At 42.2% G+C, this 19,949-nt stretch overlaps 1 protein-coding gene across 2 annotated transcripts in view; it reads right to left on the bottom strand.

Moving 5' to 3' along the window:
• Nucleotides 1–436: 436 nt before the first annotated feature.
• LOC142400788 (1-phosphatidylinositol 4,5-bisphosphate phosphodiesterase gamma-1-like) overlaps nt 437–19,949 on the bottom strand; it is a 50,914-nt gene continuing 31,401 nt past the window's right edge. For both annotated transcript variants that reach the window (XM_075485997.1, XM_075485998.1), the window contains 20 exons: nt 19,218–19,386; nt 19,020–19,139; nt 18,822–18,929; nt 16,460–16,644; nt 15,297–15,497; nt 12,453–12,572; nt 11,755–11,938; nt 10,411–10,488; nt 8,957–9,060; nt 8,786–8,882; nt 8,619–8,685; nt 7,161–7,327; nt 5,585–5,681; nt 5,281–5,505; nt 5,059–5,204; nt 4,258–4,372; nt 4,010–4,171; nt 2,763–2,851; nt 2,417–2,601; nt 437–2,325 (listed from right to left, as the gene is read on the bottom strand). In XM_075485997.1, coding sequence (XP_075342112.1) covers nt 2,265–2,325; nt 2,417–2,601; nt 2,763–2,851; nt 4,010–4,171; nt 4,258–4,372; nt 5,059–5,204; nt 5,281–5,505; nt 5,585–5,681; nt 7,161–7,327; nt 8,619–8,685; nt 8,786–8,882; nt 8,957–9,060; nt 10,411–10,488; nt 11,755–11,938; nt 12,453–12,572; nt 15,297–15,497; nt 16,460–16,644; nt 18,822–18,929; nt 19,020–19,139; nt 19,218–19,386 — 2,680 coding nt within the window. In that variant the 3' untranslated portion in view covers nt 437–2,264. The remainder of the gene's footprint in view (nt 2,326–2,416; nt 2,602–2,762; nt 2,852–4,009; nt 4,172–4,257; nt 4,373–5,058; nt 5,205–5,280; nt 5,506–5,584; nt 5,682–7,160; nt 7,328–8,618; nt 8,686–8,785; nt 8,883–8,956; nt 9,061–10,410; nt 10,489–11,754; nt 11,939–12,452; nt 12,573–15,296; nt 15,498–16,459; nt 16,645–18,821; nt 18,930–19,019; nt 19,140–19,217; nt 19,387–19,949) is intronic.

Genomic DNA, 19,949 nt, shown 5'->3' with positions numbered 1-19,949 from the left:
AGGTCAAACTGAATATCGGTCCAGTTGTCCTGTCATGTAGGATGAAAAGTCCTGGACAGAAATGTAGCAGAAACCTGCTGCTTTTAGCTGTTCAGCTGATCTTTAAATCAGGCAGGGGCTTTCTGAACACTAAAAGCTGTCTGAAGCTGAATGATCTCAGCCCGTTTTAATCGGAATTGTAAAAATCCTCCCAGACAGCTCCTAACTCTGCTTGGAAACTTCTATCTAGCAGTCTGAGCTTCAGAGTGATTCAGGATCAAAGTCAGAGCAACTCTGAACAAGGAAAAGACAAAAGCTCTTCCTTTTGTTGACTTTATATTAATGGTATTGTAACATAAAATGTGCAGTTTTAACCACGTTAAAGGAGGCTGATCATTTTTGCACTCCGACGGTTAGCGTTCACCAGCTTCTAAAAAGACAAGTGCACACTCTGGAGTACATGAAAGAGCTTTATTAACTGGAAACTTGCAAAGGAAGATTTGTAATGCAGAGTAATAATACTGGATAGTTAGCATAGGTACAGGGAGAAAACACAACTCGAGTCAAATCGCCTAATACACAATGGCTGTAGGCCAAGATGCCTTTGCATAGAAGTCCCTACACAGTGTGGCGTACTGCTGGGGGAAAGAGAGGTCGTGTCTATGGGGACATTTAAAGGGAGCTCAAGGTACACAATATTAATTCCTACATAAAGTTACAGTATCTTCAGTCTGAGACTGTCATCATTCTTGTAGTATGTTCTTTCATCTACTGAAACAGGATCTACACCTGCCTGATAAATAAAAGAAGTTATATACATGATGAGAAATTAGACATGGTGGGGGTTAGACATGAAGCCATGCAGTGGGTAGAATCACACCTGTATTTTTTGGCAGATCCAGGACCAGCTGAGCCACACCTGTTGATTAGAGACAGACGATGGAAACTGATTCTGGTCAGGTGGTTCAGGTGTGAGGTGTGAAATCTGATCCGGTGGGTAGAAAAGAGTGCTTGTTTATTCTCTGTGATAGCCCTTATTTCTTGTAAGTGTGCGTCTGGCAGGTGAACACACCGAAGCTCCTGTGCAGGTGACATCCAGGGGGGGCGCACTCGTCTCCTCCCCCTGTTCTCGTGCCTCTCTGAAGGTAGTATGGATAGATTTAGAGCCCTTAGAAAGGAGAATTAAAAGACCTTCTGGTGTGGTTTGCTGAGGATTCGTTGGACAGTTTGTGCTCTTCCAGGTAAAACAGGAAGTGAAGCGACAGGAAACCCCCCCCCCCCCGACACCTGGGGGCAGAGTTCGTGTGATCACCCAAAAAAGACTTTGTCTCGATTTGGAGGAGCAGACTTCAGTCTTATACCCCTTCATGAGTAGTGGTGTGAGCCATTTGTCCTTCAGTTTTCCAGTTTTAGAGAAAGCAGACAGTTTTCTGTCACCTCCTGAGGAGTAACGAAACTCCACAAAGCGCAACAACAAAAGGCACAGACAGGATACTTTCCTTTTGCTACGTGTGCCCACAGCTCCCTCAGTCCATCCAGTTATCAACATTTTTGTCACCCTTTACATTTGTGTAACCTGAGTTTTCTTCTCCCTTTTTTATCCTGTTTTAATTCCCAAAGTCTGAAACACAGTAAAAAGCAAATTTAAAGAACTCCGCGTGTAATTTACACTATTTTTTTCACTTTCATTTTGTCAGATAAAAACACAGCTGATCGCGGTGCTGTTTGTCGAATTGTGGAAAAATTGACATAATAATTCACCAATGAGGACAAATGAAGACCCCAGTATTGTTGATAGTATTTGCCTTAGATTTGTAGAGGTTTTTGTTATGGCTCAATTTGCAACAAAAATTGTAAAATTCCACCGAAACAACTCCAAACCATCTCCTACAGAACTGACAAGTAGTTTGATCCACACGTGTCCAACAACAGTAGGAAATGTCTGTTTTTAATTCATTTTTATATCGTTCAAACATTCCGGAACTCCAAAATAATACATTTTATTTGTATATTTAACCGTGTCAGCCTCTCCGGTTTGCCCTTACTGTGTCTCAGCCTTCGGTCCTGATTGTTTTTATAGCTTAATTTAGTGCCTTTAGTCAACGAGATGCTTCCGCATGAATTTTTCACTCTTCACTGAGAAGGAAGTTTGTTGTTTTTTTGTTTTTTTTTAATATTCCAGTTACAAATTTCGGATTGCACGTCGCTGCTGTGGAGGCCAAAACTGCACAGCATGTCAGGCACCGTTTGTGTTGCAGGTTAGCGCTCTCTGGTGGAGGGGAGGATTAGCTACGCTTTGCTGCCACCTGCTGCCTCAGCTTCTCCCTCCTCTTCTTCTCCATCAGCCTGGAAAATAGTTTTTTTTTTGTTGTTAATTATTGTTTATGGCACATTCATCAGAGATTTCAGCCCTGGCAGGTGTCACGTGTTCGGTCACCTGCGGTTTCGGGCCTCCACCAGCTCGCTCAGCTGGTCCTGAGCCGCTCGGAGTTCCTCCAAACTCTGCTGGTAGCTCAGGTCTGCGGAGCCCGACCTCTCCAGGAGAGAAACCTGGGTGGACAGCTCACTGGTTCGGTCCCGGAGCCGCTGGATGGATGTGTACAAGTTCTCGTCGTCTTCCTCCTGTAGTTGCAGTGTGGATGAAGAGTCCAGCAGTCAGACAGGTAAGTGTGGATCAGAGTGTTTACATGGATGTTTAGGAGAAAGCTAGACTTTCCACAAGTGTTTCTTGTGGAATTGATAGTAGATTAATAATAAAAGTAAGGAGGGAAAACAAAATGAACCTTTGCGTTGACGATCTCAATATGAACCAGAAGTGCAGCCAGCTCCAGCTCCTCGCTGTAGCTGTTCTTCAGAGGTACACTCCTGTAGCCTAAAGCAAGAATAAACACAGAAACATTTTGGATAGAATGGCAATATTAAAAACAAAAACCAGTTTGAGTATATGTCTTAAAGGGATAGTTCGCCTCTTTCGACATGAAGCTGTATGACATCCCATATTAGCAACATCATTATAGAATGACATAAATGCACAAGAAGCTATTACAGGGGATATAACGTTGAGTTAATACCCAAAGAATTCAAATCTGTAGATAGAAAAATGACTGGAGGAACCCTTAAAGCTGATGGAATGGACAGAATGAGACAGAACTCATCGTTAACTGACCCAGAAACGAACATCAGTCGGACTCCAGCAGCTGATTTTTAATTCAGCTGCACATTAATGTTCCTCTTCTATTCATATTAATTATTTTATCCTGTAGAATTTAGCTGTTTTTTCATTTGAAATCTTTAAATCTTTTTTTGTTGATCCACAGAGAGAAAATGTAAAAAAAAATTAATAAAAAAAATAAAAAAAACACGTTTTTTGCTGTTTGAGATCAGGAAAAAAAGCTTTATACCCTAAAAGCTGTATAATTTATGTATTTTTTTTAAATCAATACACTCATATTATAATTCTCTGTATATTTACTTCTAATTCCCTAAAGTTTAGTTTCAGAAATTGTGTGTTTTTGTCCTATTTTTGCATCATTTGTACAGCTGACACTACATTATCTGAGCGTCTGCAGACAGGAGAACGCTTTAAAGTTAGTCTCCTGTCGGCTATTTCTCTCTCCCTTCATATCAATGCGTTCAGCCGCCTGCCGACAGCCGCACCTGTTACGGTGTTTGCTGCTCGGTCTGCACGGTCTACACAGCAGGCAGTGATACGAAGGGAGAGAAAATAGGGCCAAGCGATTGTGAGGTCTGACTTTCCTGGAGAACGATTTTGTGATGCAAATGTATTACTCTTTTGAACGCATATTGTTTTGAGAAGCAAAACGCTTTATTTTTTAAACCCCAGCCAACTAGCCGGACTACCTTCATCAACACCAAAACGAGGCTGGAACTCTGCTCACAGGACGCAGCAGGGGGTAAGAAGATGTTCATAAATGATATTGCTGATATGGGATATCATACAGCTTCATGTCAAAAGAGGCGAACTATCCCTTTAATGTTTTGTTTGAGCGGGGTTAAACTGTGTGCTCACCTGTTCGCAGCAGACGGACCGGATACGTCGCCTGTGCCAGGAAGTTGGGATCACTGAACATGTCCTCCTCGTAGACGGTGAAGCGCAGGAAGGAGAAGGTGGGGTTGTGGATGTCAAACACAAACTGCTTCTGCACCCACACGGGATTCAGACCGTTATCAGCTGCAGGGTGGAGAGGAGACGTTTAACATGCTGCCATTTCACTGAAACAGCTGAAAGTCCATCACGCAGCAGCCGTCTCATCTCACCTACGACGTCCGTCTTGCACTTGCAGCCGTCATAATCAGCCCCACAGATTTCCACCTCCACGAAGGGACAGACGATGCTGCGGCCGTTCTTGGGCATATGGCGAGCACCCAGCACCTGGTTGAGTCAGAAAGGGCATCATTAAAGATTTTCAGGGGCTTTATATTTCCTTCTATGATCAAACTTTCTCCTAAATTCATCTCCAGTAGACTCCATCACTGTAACGCTCTTTTAACTGGACTTCCCAAAAAGAGCATTAAACATCTGCAGCTCATCCAGAACGCTGCTGCTGGAGTTTTAACCCGGACTAAGAGATCTGAACACATCACACCAGTTTTGAAATCTTTACTCTGGCTTCCAGTCAGTCACAGAATAGATTTTAAAAGCCTGCTGATGGTTTACATCTGTGATTATGTTCAGAGAATATAAACCCAGCAGAGCTCTTAGATCCAAGGACTCAGGTCAGCTGGTCCAGTCCAGAGTCCAGACTAAACATGGAGAAGCAGCATTTAGCTGTTATGCTGCAAACAAGTGGAACAAACTGCCAGTGGAGATTAAACTTTCACCAAATGGAGAGATTTTTAAATCCAGGTTAAAGACATTTCTGTTCTCATGTGTCTATGCATGAAATCTGCACGATATCTTTGAATTTATCTGGACTGTTGTTTGTTTTTAAATTAATTTAAATCATTTTATTTGTTTCTCTTTATATTCTTTTATGTATTTTTAATGCTTCTTACACTCCCTGCTGCAATGCTTTTATTTTATGTGAAGCACTTGTTAATTAAATGACTGTATCTGACCTGTAGCTGGACAGTAATCGGCTCTATGTGCAGTGAGTCTTTGTCAAAAGGGTCGAAGGCGTCGTCCCTCATGACGTCGGGCTGAGGAACGAAGCCACAGCCGCCTCCGAGCATGAACAAGGCCTGGTTCAGCTGCATGGGTTTATCTACGCACAGAAGACATTTGCATTTATTTCCTTCTTTCATCCGTATAAATGTTACAGATCATATGCACACGCAGACCTGGAGTCTGGAAATTTAGTGCAACCAGCTGGGAGCCGCAGAGCCACATGGGCAGCGGGTCGTAGTTGGAGGAGTCCAGTCTCTGTCCTCTGGGATAAACCCTGGACAGCTGGCGGCGGTTGTACTGCAGGAAGCGCTTCCCTCGACTGCGAGTGGCAAACTTCTCCGCCTTGGTCTCCGGGAAGGAGGACATGTCCCGGTACCACGCTCGCTCCGTCCCGATCTCTGCCAACAGCAAATCCAACAGGAAGTGAGTCGTGGTCTTTTTTCTTTTCATGGCGAACAAAAGAAGTTTGAGCCTCACTGTCTTCATTGAAGGGGACGGGTCTGCAGTACACCACGAGCTCCGACAACTCCACCGCAATCTTCTTCCTCCTCTCCATCTGTTTCTCCTCCTGCATCTGTTGCCATGGAGATCAGACAAACGCTCCATCAAAGGTGAAAATGATGTAAATGATGTAAATGTTAAGTCAGGGGCAGATGGTGAACGAATTTAGCCCGATTTAAGGTCTAAACAAATCATTTTGTTCAGCTTTAAAAGATTTACTGTCACATTTTGAATCTTAAAATTTAAGGTGTAGGATTTTGATAACCAACCCTGAATCTTTATAGCTCTTTTTACATTGGTCAAAAATCCTGGAAACAATCACTACTCAGTCGCACCTGAATGCCTCCACAGTGGCTGTGGGTATTAGGTCATGTGAGGATGAACACTGCATAACGTCCTCATGGAATATACCAAGAATCTTAAAACATCTATTTGTTAAAAGACTGATATCCAACTGAGGCTGCAGGGCAGGGATGTCCAAAGTCGGTCCTTTCGTCCTGCAGGTTTCAGATGTTTCCCTGCTTCAATGCACCTGATTCAGATGAAATGGATCCCTTCAAAAGATTGTTAAGTCCTGCACAGGCATGCTAAAGATGCATTGATCTGAATCAGGTGTGTTAAAACATCTAAAACCTGCAGGATAGCGGCCCTCGGGGACCAGACGTGGACATCCCTGCTGTTAGGCTCAAACTGTTGTAATATAACTCAATAAATACAGTTTTTTTTGTTCTTAAAAGCAGTCATGCAGAACATCAAATATTTCCCAGTTCTGTGCAAAATCCTAAAAGCAAATATTGTGGATTCCAGTTTAGGTTAGTTTTTTTTTTTTATAAAATGATGTCCCACAACAGAGAACAAATCTGTGAGAATGAGGAAATAACAGTTTTATTTTTCTATACCTTAGCATTTGTTGTTTGTCAACTAGTTGAGCTTTTTCCTTACTCTGTTCTCTACTCGGTAAATTTAAATGTAGCCGGCAGCATCTGGCCTTGAACGTGCAACCAGATGATTACACGTCTGTGAAACTAACTTGTAGGCTGTGCCTACTATTAAAAGTCAATAAACGGAGGAAGTAGCATTTGGTTGTGGTTCTCGTGGACAGCTAATACGCATGCATGCATGTTCTGTATAAGACTGTCTTGCATCCTGTTGTGAACAGGTTTTTTTTTAAGAAACATCCTGGTACAGCTGATCTTGTGGTAGGAATAGTAGGAGTGTCATCGTCTGGTCGGCTTGAGGTTGCAGGTTTAAGGCCAAGACATGCTAACAATACTTTAATTTTTAAAGAGTAGCACACAAAGCAGGGAAAAGCCTAAATTAAATGAATAAAACAAATAAATGACGTTAATTATTTACCTATTTACTCTATTTATCCTTTATATTTCCTTCATTTTCTTATTTGTGGCGCTCCGAACATTCCACACTTTTTCGGATTAAGTGAAAATACAAGCGAGTCATGAAGTAAAAACCCTAATTTAAGCGGAGTTAAACGTTTTAAAAGTCTTAACCGCGTGTCGTCCTGTCTGTCTGTGTTGTGCAGCAGCGTACTGACCCGTGCATCAGCGCTCTGCGCCGCCTCTCTGATCTTGCCGACCCAGCCCGTGAGATCCTCAACGCTGTCGGCTGCCACGTCCAGAGTCTGGACCGGGTGAGAGGAGAGGTGCTGGGAGTGGATGGTGAAGACGAAGGGCCGAGAATTCTTCCCGTCTTTATGCACCACTGGAGGGATCCATGAAGAAGAGCGTTTTTTTTTTTTTTTTTTAAACAACAAACAAGTTAAATCTGAGCTTTTACAGAAGTTTGTCTACTTTACACATTTCAATTCTGAGGAAATAGATTAAAAACTGCGACAGAATAATCAAATAAGCACATTTGCATGATTAATGTGCAATATAAGCACACTGAAATTGTGTGTCAGCTCATTTTTGTCACCCTTTACATTTGTGTAACCTGAGTTTTCTTCTCCCTTTTTATCCTGTTTTAATTCCCAAAGTCTGAAACACAGTAAAAAGCAACTTTAAAGAACTCCTCGTGTAATTTACACTTTCATTTTGTGGCATTTTCTAACGAAACGTCAGATAAAAACACAGCTGATCGCGGTGCTGTTTGTCGAATTGTGGAAAAATTGACATAATAATTCACCAAACAGGGCAAATGAAGACCCCAGTATTGTTGATAGTATTTACCTAAGATTTTTAGAGGTTTTTGTTATGGCTCAATTTGCAACAACATTGTAAAATTCCACCGAAACAACTCCAAACCATCTCCTACAGAACTGACAAGTAGTTTGATCCACACGTGTCCAACAACAGTGGGAAATGTCTGTTTTTAATTCATTTTTATATCGTTCAAACATTCCGGAACTCCAAAATAATACATTTTATTTGTATATTTAACCGTATATTTCCTTCATTATAAGCACACTGAAATTGTGCGTCAGCTCTAAATAAATGAAAAACTGTAGCATCTGACTGAATGTAAGATCGCAAAATCGTTACATCATGAGAAAGTTAGCTGAAGAAACTTTGCTTTCTTCCCAGTTATCCTGATGACTTTAAACACTGGGAAAAAAATCAAAGTCTTACCAAGTATATTTGTCTCATTTCTAGTCAAAATATCTCATTACACTTAATATAAGACACAACTGCCTAACAAGTACTATTTCAGCCAGATATAGGGACTTGTTTGAAGACAATACATCTGGAATATCTTGTTAAATGAAAAAGTCTTGAAAACTAATTGTTTTGAGTCACATATCATATGAAACAAGCTTTTTTTTTTAGGTTTTTAAGCTAATTTCAAGATCACTTTTATCTCAAAAGTCCTAAATATCACATCTTATTTCAAGAAATCTTGACAAGCCGATTTTCACTAGTTCCATTGGCAGATTTGTTTGCTTATTTCAAGCAAAAAACGTCTTTTATTTGCTGTTTTTCTTACTTATTTTTGGAGGGGCATTTTTTCCAGTGAACGCCTCGTCTTTTTCTCAGAATAACTCTGTTTTACTCACCAACGTGGCAGGTGGGTACATCAATGAAGCCTTTGAGGAAAGTTCCCAGAGGACTGTTCTCCGTTGACTGAAACAACACAAAAAGAAAAAGATTCTTTTTCAACATTCTCTGTATCAAAGAAGCCTTCGAAGCTCCTTTGACACCCATATGGTCAATCCAAGCTCACCACTTCATTCAGCTCTCTGGTGGGAGAGCTGGGCACCTCCTCCACGTAGTTTGCAGGGAACCACAGCTGCTTCTTCCCTCCGTAGTCGCCTCGCCACCTAAAAGGCAACACGCACGTCAGCGCTGGGCTTCTTTACAGAACACAGAGGAAGCTGCTCGGGTCAGAACTCACCAGCCACCTTCCTGCTTGTCCACACTGAGGATGAGAGCCTGTTTGGGGAAGCAGAGCTCGTCTTCTCTCTGAGCTCGGTAGTCGTACAGAGCTTTGACCGTACACTGAAACATGCAGGTGTGGAGATACTTTAGTGGTGGAAAGGCCTAAAATACCTTCTTATAGATCAGTGATACTCACTATTTTTTTCACAAGAGCCACATTGGCAGAGCAAAATCAAGGGAAGAGCCACTTTTACAACAACATACTAAAGTCCCCTTTTGCAAATATGCATTTCTGCATATAAAACATCCCACAAAAAAAGAAACAACACAGCCAATACATTTTCAGTTAAGACCACATTTACCTTAATACTGGGATGAGCGGAAGCTGGCGTGCATGTGCTCGACTTTCTTCATGTTGTATTTGTAGTTTGTTGTTGTAATCATAGTGAGACATTCAGGATGAGCATGGTTTTTGTGCTGGTTTTTGCCCTTTTTTAATTAAAAACCGATCCATTGTGCCTGCATCTCGCGGTACACCCGACGTTTGCCTGCTCGTCCCCTCTCTGGCGTCTTCATGCTGATTTTTTGTTTGGTTTTTGCACTTTTTTAATTAATTCAATTCAACTCAATTAATTTTTATTTATATAGCGCCAAATACAACAAATGTTATTCTAAAGGCACTTAAATAATAATGTCCAATTCAAGCCAATTGGAATTAAATTCATTGTAATCATAATTATTTATAAAATAATCCAATTTATTCATATAGAGCCAATTAAAAACCGATCCATTGTGCCTGCATCTCGCGCTGGCTAAAGCAGCTAGCGTGCTCTGCGGTCAAGTGTGAGGTGGTTTAAGCGGGCTGCGTTGCCAGGTTTAACAGTGTGCCCCCTTTAGGAAACACCATTAAGCCTTAATTAATACTTAATAAAAATACTTAATACTACAAAAACGCAAACTTAATAAAAATACTTAATACTGTGCAGTATTCGCTGTGTGTTATTTGAAAAAATGTATTGTTATTGTTAGCATATTGTTATAAGCTACTGTGCGAGTGCGAGCTGCCAATTAGAGCTTGAGGAGCCGCGCGATGAGTATCTCTGTTATAGACTGTGTGCAGACCTGACATGACTTAGAGAAGAAGAAAATAAGAGAAAATGTAGAGGCTCGGTCTTCTCTGAGACAAATAAAAGCTTCTCGCATGTTGCTCTGACTCTTTCCAAAGCAAACTTCACGCCCCGCTGCGTTTAAATTAGGTCACCTGGGGCCCCAAAGTTCAGCTAAAGTTTGTATGAGACAGTATTTCCACACTTTTATCTGCTTTTTAAACATTCTGAAGCAAACAAATCTTTCAGGGTTCGGGTAAAGGAAAGTTTGCACTTCTAATGCCGAGTTAAAGACCAACATTAGCGACTCTGATCAGTTCAGAACTTCATGAGAACAAAAACAGCGCTGAGCGCTGTCACCGACCCGTGCTGTTGGCATCTTATTGGCCTCCACGTAGAAATGAGGGGTGCGAACTTCATACAGCGCTCCGTAGTCAAGCTCCTGAAAACAGGAAGAAAACAAGTTTCTTCTCCAAACTGTGGGATGGTAGGAGTGAGAATACATCTTTAAAAGAATAACAAATGTGGAAATATAAAGAGAAATGAACGTGGAAATATTTTCATTACTCATTTTTATATTATTCCTTGAGATATAATTAAGATTCTTCCTTTCATTTATTATTATTTTCTCAGATTTATTCTTTCTGTAAATACTGTAAATAATATAAAATGTAGACTGTTTCACACTGATGCAGATATAATCATTTACATGATCAAGTTACAATTAATGCAATTGTAAATGGAAACATTGCTCTTTCTGGTGTATTTTTTTCATTTTAGCGCCCACTGGTGGGTGGAAGCTAGCACCTACAACAATTATAATTATTTACAAACAGGAACAAAAAAACGTCCTTCAGTTAAACAAAAACAAATCAGAGGTCATTGTCTTTGGAGCCACAAAAAACCGCAAACTAAACTAGAACTCTGGGTGTTATTATGGACTCAACAGTCATTTTAAGTCAGTTATGAAGTCAGCCGGCAATCCCCTGAAGAATATTTAAAAGATTTAAAGGACTAATGTGTCAGAGTGGTTTAGAAAAGCTGCTCCTTGCATTTATCTTCAGCAGACTTGATCACTGGTCTGCTGTTCGAGTCCTCACTAAGACCAGAAAAGTGGATCATATTAAGTCCTGAGGTCTCTACACTGGCATCCTGTCCATCAAAGAGGTGACTTCTTTGCTTATTACTGTCATTTGTTACTTCAACAGCGGCATTTTATTCATCCTCCCATCAGGCTGCATCAAAGGCTTCTAAAAATACTTTCTTTTACAACCTGCCATACCAAAAAGGAAAAAAACAAGATGTTTAAATTCTATTTTCCATCGTCTTTCACGCTGATAAATAAAGTCATTTATGCGTATTTGCTGCAGGGGATAACTATGTTTCTCATGTGTCTATGCATGAAATCTGCACGATATTTTTTAACTTATCTAAACTGTTGCTTGTTTTTAAATTCATTTAAATGATTTTATTTGTTTCTCTTTATATTATTTTATGTATTTTTAATGCTTCTTCCACTCCCTGCTGCAATGCTTTTATTTTATGTGAAGGACTTTGAATTGTTTTGTACATGAAATGTGCTACACATAAATTTGATTTGATTTGATTTTGAAACCACAGGCTGGATGCAGCCGTTGTGCTCTTATAAACTGCCAGCAGCATTTAAACGATGATTAAACACCCACATTTTCCTTTAAAAATGACTCACCGTGGTGCCCATCCGGTCCAGAGTGTCTTCGTTAATGGGGTAGCGCAGCCTCATCTTGCGGTAGAGCGGGTGCTTCTCGTAATAGCTCACCAGATCGACCAGACTCTCAAACTCTGCCGAGCTGCCCAGCATGAAGAGACGACCCTCCTGCTGGATGCGACAGTGTTTGATCTTCCCCTCCGCCCTTCACCCCCGGAAAACAACAATTACCAACCAAAAAAACTCATAAAGAGCACTTGGAATCTATCCACTGAACTTCATACAAACAAAGAAACAGACTAAACTACTGGACTTTGGGCTTCTACAAGCTAGGAGAGTGATCGCACTTCATTGGAAGAATACAGAGGATAAAAGAACTTTCAGAGTGCATTGGTCTAGAAAGACTAACATATATTGCTAAGGGAAAACTGAAAGAGTATGTTCATCTTTGGGAACCATACATGAGCATTATAGAATCTGGAATGTAATGTATTTATTTATGTTTGTTTATTTACATATTTATTTTAAGGGAGATTGTTATTACATTGAAATGTATCTGTATTTCAGTTCAGAATGTTGTACTTTGAGTTATTGTTATTAGGATTGTGGAAGTTTAGGTATGTGTATGTGAGTGATACTGGTTCTGTGACATGTGTTGTAGTCAGAGTTCAAGTATTTTGTAAAGTAATAAAACCCAATAAAGATATTTGACGTCCTACCTGAAGGAGATGGCAAAAGAGTTGTGTTCGCTGCGCTTTCGCACCAAGAACGCTCCGTCTCTGGGAACTCGCATCAGCATGTGCTCAGCCTGGACGCGGGACAGACTGGAGTGATACCACCTGGGAAACAGGAAACTTTTCTCTAGTTTCACTGAACGCCTGCATCTCAACTCAATTCCACTTTATTTATAAAGCCCTTTAACACAGCCGTGGCTGAAACAGAGTGCTGTACATGAGTAACAACACGAAATATAAGGCATAAAACATAAGAAACATGTAAAAACAATAATAAACAATAACAATATTAAAACAATAAAACAATAATAAACAATAACAATATTAAAACAATAAAAACAATAAAACAATAACAGAAACAGAGTCTCATGCTGGGTTAAAAGCCAGGCAATAAAAATGGGTTCTAAGACGGGTTTTAAAAATGACTCTAAAATGCACAGGCAGCTAGCCTGGGAATTCCCATGCTGCTTTGCGCGCGATTTCATTCACACTGCAAAGGCAGCCTGGAAACCACCGCCCTTATTTTTGCCTGAGTTAGGGAACCAATCACAGAACGGGGGGGGGGGGGGGGGGGCAGCAAGACGATGACGACGTCTATGCGCGACACCGAAGCTTGTAGAGTGTTAATCCAACATGGCAGCGGACACAGCGTTACCGTTCGATGCAGCCTTAGAAAGTGTTTTAAGTAGCTTAGAACGCAAGTTTACTTTTAAAAAAGAGCAACGTTTGGCGTTGAAAGATTTCATTGCCAAGAAGGATGTATTTCCTCGTCGAATTTCTGTCGCTCTACATACGTCATCTGGTATAAGTGATACAAATGGCTATAAATCGCGCGCAAAGCAGCATGGGAAGAACCAGACGCCATTTGATAGACATTCGTAGCGCCCAATAAACGGCTCTAGGCATTCGTAAACCACGCCTCAAATACGAGAAAATGCACACCTAGTTCCCAGACCACCATCTCATCCAGATGTGGACGCGTCAGCCAGGCTTCAGGCAGCCAGTGGAGGGAGGCTAAAACGGGAGTAACGTGCTCCCTCTTACGTGTTCCAGTTAGGAGGCGAGCGGCAGCATTTTGGACAAACTGGAGACGTGCGAGGGACAGGGCTGGACTGGCTATCTGGCCGTTCGGGCATATCCCGAACGGCCCTCCCCCGATTTGGGCCCTTTGGGCCCTTTGGGCCCTCCGAGGGCCGTAAATAAAATATACATATATATATTATATTTTTTATTGACTGCGACGGTAAAAAAAATGACACGTCGGGGCCCATTGGATGTTTCTCCTGACGCACAGAGCGCTAGTCCAATGAGAATGCCTAACGTTGTCAAAGGCCCGCCCCTCCCTACAGGCCCACTTGACCCAAGTCATCATCATCATTATAACCCCAAGTTTAGCTGACTTCACTTGGCTATATTCGGCTAAAGCTCTGGTGGAAAGAGGACGCGAAATGGAGAAACAAAAGAGTGACCATGACAAACGTAAAGAAAAGAGAAAACAAAAACCAAGAGACGACGCAGTAATGCGCTAAAATCACCGATATGTTTTTTAAAAGCACAAGCTCGAGCTCAGGTTCGGTTAGTGGGCCGTGGGAGATGCGGAACCTGGCTGCTCGACCTCAGGTTGGGGCAGCAGTGGGGCCGCCGCTGGTACATCATCAACGAGCGCACAGGTGGTGGAGAATGAACAGGAGGAGGCGGAGGAGATGGTTCCAGCTGGGGAACCAGAGGAGGAGGAGACGGAGATAGGAGACGTGACCCAGCAGGGAGAGATTGAGGTTAGAATTCATCTCAACACACCCGCTAGCCAATGCAGTGTAGCTATTGGGCGCTTCAGCGTTTCGTTTCCCATTGCCTGAACGTTTGAAACCAAGACCAAGTTGTCATCCTGACTTCATCAAATCAGTCACAAAAATACCCATTTGGTATAATTTTTTGGTTTTGCTGTAGTGAAAAAAATGACGTGTCCGAGAAAAAATACACAGACATAAGCACTATCTTAGGCTCTTTTGATCAGTCTCAAGTGTGTGGTGCTGGTGCTCCTTTTCTATACAGTGTTGTGTGTGTTGGTGAAATATTGCTTTGCTTATCCCTGGCTTGGGTCTGTGGGACCCATTTTCAGGTTTTGCTGAAGGAAAATGGTATGAATACTTTTTTCACAATGAGATTCACTGGCCAGGGCTCATCATCTGGAAAATAAAGTTAGTTATCCTCCTCTCTCTATCTCTTATCCTCAAAAACAAAGATACTCAGAACTTCACAAGTAGGATGAAGGGAACATGAGGGTGCACAGCAGCTTTTTTCCCCTCCTTTAGTCCCAGGTTCACTGGGCCAGAATATCTTCTATGTAACAAAAACATGAACACCTTACAAGGATTAAATGGAGGATTAATGATAATTAGACAGAAGTGTGTGTATATATAAATATACATATATGCGCGCTGGGCCCTCAGTGATCAAAAACTGCCAGGGCCCTTTTCAGATGCTAGTCCAGCCCTGGCGAGGGAGGACTGGCTGACCCCAAAATAAAGAGCATTGCAGTAATCCAGCCGAGATGTGATGAAGGCGTGGATTACTGTTTCAAAGTGCGTGTATGTGCGAGGAAGGGCTTCACCTTTGCCAGCTGCCTAAGATAAAAAAAAAAGCTGGACTTCACTATTGCACAAATTTGCCGGTCCAATTTAAAATCACCGTCCATCTTAAAACCCAAGTTTGTGACTGTTTTTTCGTCTGTAATCTCAATTACAGACGAATTCGGCTTCCTCCTGAGAGTTTAACGAAGCCTGGGTACAGGATCCGCACGACGCCTCCACCACTCAAGGTTTGACTTACTCTCTGCTCTCGTGTGCGTTGGGCTGCGGCACCGGGCTGCCCAGCCGCATCTCAAACTCGTTGCAGCGCAGCGGCGTGTCTCTGTAGTGGCAGATGAGGCGATAGAGGCTGTCGAACACGAGGTTGTCCGTCAGGTAGAAGCGGGTGGAGCCAGACTCCTGACGCGAGTGGATCCTGCAGTGCTGGACTCGACCAGAACGCCTGGAGGAGGAACAGGAGGCAGTTTAGGGCAGTGATACTCACTATTTTGTCCACAAGAGCCACATTGGCAGCAAAATCAAGGGAAGAGCCACTTTTACGACAACACACTAAAGTCCCCTTTTGCAAATATGCATTTCTACATATAAAACATCGCACAAAAAAAGAAACAACACAGCCAATACATTTTCTATTCAGACCACATTTGCCTTAATGCTGGGATGAGCGGAAGCTGGCGTGCATGTCCTCGACTTTCTTCATGTTGTATTTGTAGTTTGTTGTTGTGGCAGCTCGTTCATGCTCGCACTATTTTCTTAGCGGTGGCGGAGTAATATCAACGAACATCCAGTACAAAATGTCAAATAAAACACGACAGAAGCAACTTTTTGCCACAAAATTTGATTTGGACTACCAGTGCACACCAGTAACCACTCCGGTGAGTTGATGATTTTGAAAACGGACGTTTATTGTGCTTTTACGGACCTTTCTAGACATGCGCATGACTTGCCATTCTGAAGCAGGTTGAGAAGAATCAAAATTAGGCAAATACCGGAGACAGCAGTAAACATCAAAAAAGCGGTGAGGGGGGTTCTAAAACATTGCAGACGACTCAGAAAAGAGGCTTAATGTTGAAAATACCGCAGTTCCCCTTTAGTTTTTAACACACTGCTTCTGTGTTTTGTCTCAGTTTTTGTTCAATTAATAACAACACAGTAATATGTTGGTTTTAGCTAATATTAGACCTGGCGATGACTGAAGATTTTTATGTCCTTGCTGTTTAAAACCTTAGAACTAAAAGAAGGCGCACTTCCTTTTTCACGTGACCGTGCCACCACATCTACGATAACCAACCATCTTAAAGTTGAGCAGAAAACTGGAGTTTGGTTGCTTTTTCAATAAAAATGTATTTTGTGTCACATTTTAACACTAATATTCTCCTACGAGTTGTGGCAGAAAATACTGACCAGAAGGACAGCGTGTAATCTCCGACAAATGTCTCGCTCTCCCGCACCAGAAATGTGCCGTCTTTAGCTCCGCCCTCGCAGTACTCCTGCAGGAGTTTCTCAGCCACCTGCCGACCGTCGCGGCCTCCGCCGAGCTTTCCGTGGAACCAGCGCTCTGCACAGTGCTGCTCGTTGTTGTTACACTCCTGGTGGGTTACAGAGGCTGCGTGAGGATCATTTACTACACAGTTAAAAGGATGGACGTCATACAGTATGTTTAATGTGTTTCGTGCAAATTGCTTTCAGGATATTTAAGTAAGGTCTTCATTTTGTTAGATCATTAACCTTAAAGGGATAGTTCGCCTCTTTTGACATGAAGCTGTATGACATCCCATATTAGCGACATCATTTATGAACATCTTCTTACCCCCTGCGGCGTCCTGTGAGCTGAGTTCCAGCCTTGTTTTGGCGTTGATGAAGGTAGTCCGGCTAGTTGGCTGGGGCCACAAAAATAAAGCGTTTTGCTTCTCAAAACAATATGCGTTCAACAGAGTAATACATTTGCATCACAAAATCGTTCTCCAGGAAAAAGTCAGACCTCACAATCGCTTGGCCCTATTTTCTCTCCCTTCGTATCACTGCCTGCTGCCGACAGCCGCGCCTGTTTCACGGTGTTTGCTGCTCGGATGACGACCTCTGCGACGCAAGAGAGTTAGCTAGTGATAAGTATATTGTTATACTAGAAACTATATAAAAATGGTTCGGACTTGTGATTTTCCGGGCTGTAATAACAAAAACCTGTCTGATTCGCCTATATATTTCACCGATTTCCTACCACTTTGGCTTCTTGCCATAGGCTATAATGTGGAAACCAAAGTGGATAAAACAGCTTTGTGTGTGTCGTGCGCTCTTCACTAAGGACGGTTATGTCCCTACATGCCTAGGACGGAGGAAGAAACATGTTTTGAAGAGTGCTGCTGTGCCGGCACCCCAGGTAAGAACAACTGATGCCGCCTATCACATGTTTAGAAGCTAACGGTAAAGCTAACGAACAGACTATCAAGAATCAGCTAATAGCATTGTGTGCAGCAAATCACTCATATTACCTGTGAAGCCTCCACATAACAACATTATTCCACGTTTCTGAGTATGCTTCAAGTCTCGGTGTAAGTTTCTAATATAACTGACGATGTCTTCATCATCGGTGTCGTAGTCAGACATGGTTACGTTAACTTTCCGAGCAGCAAACACCATAACAGGCGCGGCTGTCGGCAGGCGGCAGCGCGCAGTATACGAAGGGAGAGAAAATAGCGCCAAGCAATTGTGAGGTCTGACTTTTTCCTGGAGAACGATTTTGTGATGCAAATGTATTACTCTTTTGAACGCATATTGTTTTGAGAAGCAAAACGCTTTATTTTTTAAACCCCAGCCAACTAGCCGGACTACCTTCATCAACGCCAGAACGAGGCTGGAACTCTGCTCACAGGACGCAGCAGGGGGTAAGAAGATGTTCATAAATGATATTGCTAATATGGGATGTCATACAGCAGGGCTATGCAATTACAAATTCAGTTGGGCCAGATTTTAAAACCGAGACCTTAAGCTGGGCCGGACATTTTCAGCGGTCAGTAAGGAGGAGGTAATGACAAATTTATTATTAATAACACAAATATAATGAAATAACGTGATGTTTATTCATCATTCATCATCACTCTTTGTATCTTTGTAAAACACAGCAACTTCAAAAAGTGCATAAAAACACATTTCAAAACTTTTAAATTAACTAAGGTAGTTGCAATACTCTCGCTCCTGAAGTAACCCGGGCATTAAAACAAAAAGTGCACATCCATGGTGATGAAATAGTTTTCCCTTTTGAAATGAAATAAACACATCTGACAAAAGAACATCAAAAAGTGCATTAAAAACGTCTCTAAACAAATAGAACCTGAGGTAACAGCAATGCTATTTTTCACTTTAAAATACTAAAAAGAATATTTTGGTCACAAAATGTTGTCTCCCTTTTGAAATGAAATCTTACAAAAATGGTAACGGGTTCCATGGGACCGGTACGCTTTCGTGGTAGTGGAAACACTGAAATAAGCGAACCGTTCCGAGCCGACCCGTACCGGACTGCATTGTGGAAACGCAGCTAAAGTAACATTCTGGTCATATTTCTGACTGTAGCACATCACAAGGTGCGTTTAACTGAATAAAAAAGAACCATTTGGAGTTGGTGGTAAAATAAAAGGGTATCTGTCCACCCAGGCAGGGTTAAAACGACGGTTTTAACCCTGTGTCATACAGCTTCATGTCAAAAGAGACAAACTATCCCTTTAACCGAGAAGGTTATACGACATAAAGCCACCCCCTCTCATCTGCTTACCTCCTTCCCTTCATCGTCTTCCTCTTCATCAGCTGTCTGGTAGTGAGACGTCTCCTCTGAATAGTAAATCTTATTACTGGTCAGGACAAAGTAGTGTGGCGTCCACGTCTGTAAATCACACACAGAAACACATTTCACTAACATCAGGCTCAGATAAACCACACATATCAGAATATTTTCCTCACGCAAGACACCCACGTGGTCGATGGGGTCCTCCAGGTAAAGGATGCCATTCTTCAGCGAGTTGCTGATGTCGTTTTCAGAATAGCTGGCTGACGCCACCTCTTCATAAAGGGTTCCTTCCACCAGCTTCTTGTGCTGCGGCGCGATAAAAACGAGACACACTGAGCTGCAACCGTCACAGATTTACAGATGAGCTTGTGTTTATGGGCGCACCTTGATGAGGATCTTCCTCCTGAGCTGGTGAGGCGAGGGAAGCTCATCGGCACTGTTGTCGACTGGCTTGGTGAGCAGCAGGTCTCCAAACACCTTCTTAAAGTGCGTGGCCATGTTCCTCTGTTGGACCACACTGCAGTGGTCCTCGATGGACAGGATCACAGGATACCTGCAGAGGTACAGCGTGACTTAGGCTGTGTTCGAAACCACATACTTCTCCTACTACTCATACTACTCATACTGACTTTTTTCCCCGAATGCATACTAGATTTGCCGAAATGTTGGATATACATCAGTGATGCGTGGGCTGACCCGAAGCCAGCGGGCGCCTGCAGGCATCTGCGGTCACCCGCAGTTGCGGGTCATAAAAAAATATTTTTAATGATATTCGGGTTGCAATCGGTCGGGTCATTTTGTCGTTTGAGATAAACATTAAAAAATAACGTGGCAAACATTTGTAATTCAAACAGTAGACACAATGTTCTATTAAATAAATACACTTTATTGGCTGAATAACTTCCGCGGAGATGATGTACGTGGTCAGAAGTACAGTAGGTATGGAGACGGCAAGAGAGAAGGTCAAGTTGGGAAAGTGGAAGCACACAGAAAAAGTAAGGTTTGGGACTCATTCGCCGAGATCATCAAAGATGATGAGCAAAGTGCAGGCTTTGTTATGTGCACCTCCTGTGAAGCAATGTATGCATTTAATAGCCACAAAACTGGAACGACCAA

The sequence above is a fragment of the Odontesthes bonariensis genome, chromosome 15 (genome assembly GCF_027942865.1).
Source record: "Odontesthes bonariensis isolate fOdoBon6 chromosome 15, fOdoBon6.hap1, whole genome shotgun sequence".
Taxonomy (NCBI): domain Eukaryota; kingdom Metazoa; phylum Chordata; class Actinopteri; order Atheriniformes; family Atherinopsidae; genus Odontesthes; species Odontesthes bonariensis.
The sequence above is the reverse complement of the archived record's forward strand: the minus strand, read 5'-3'. Positions and strand labels throughout refer to the sequence as shown.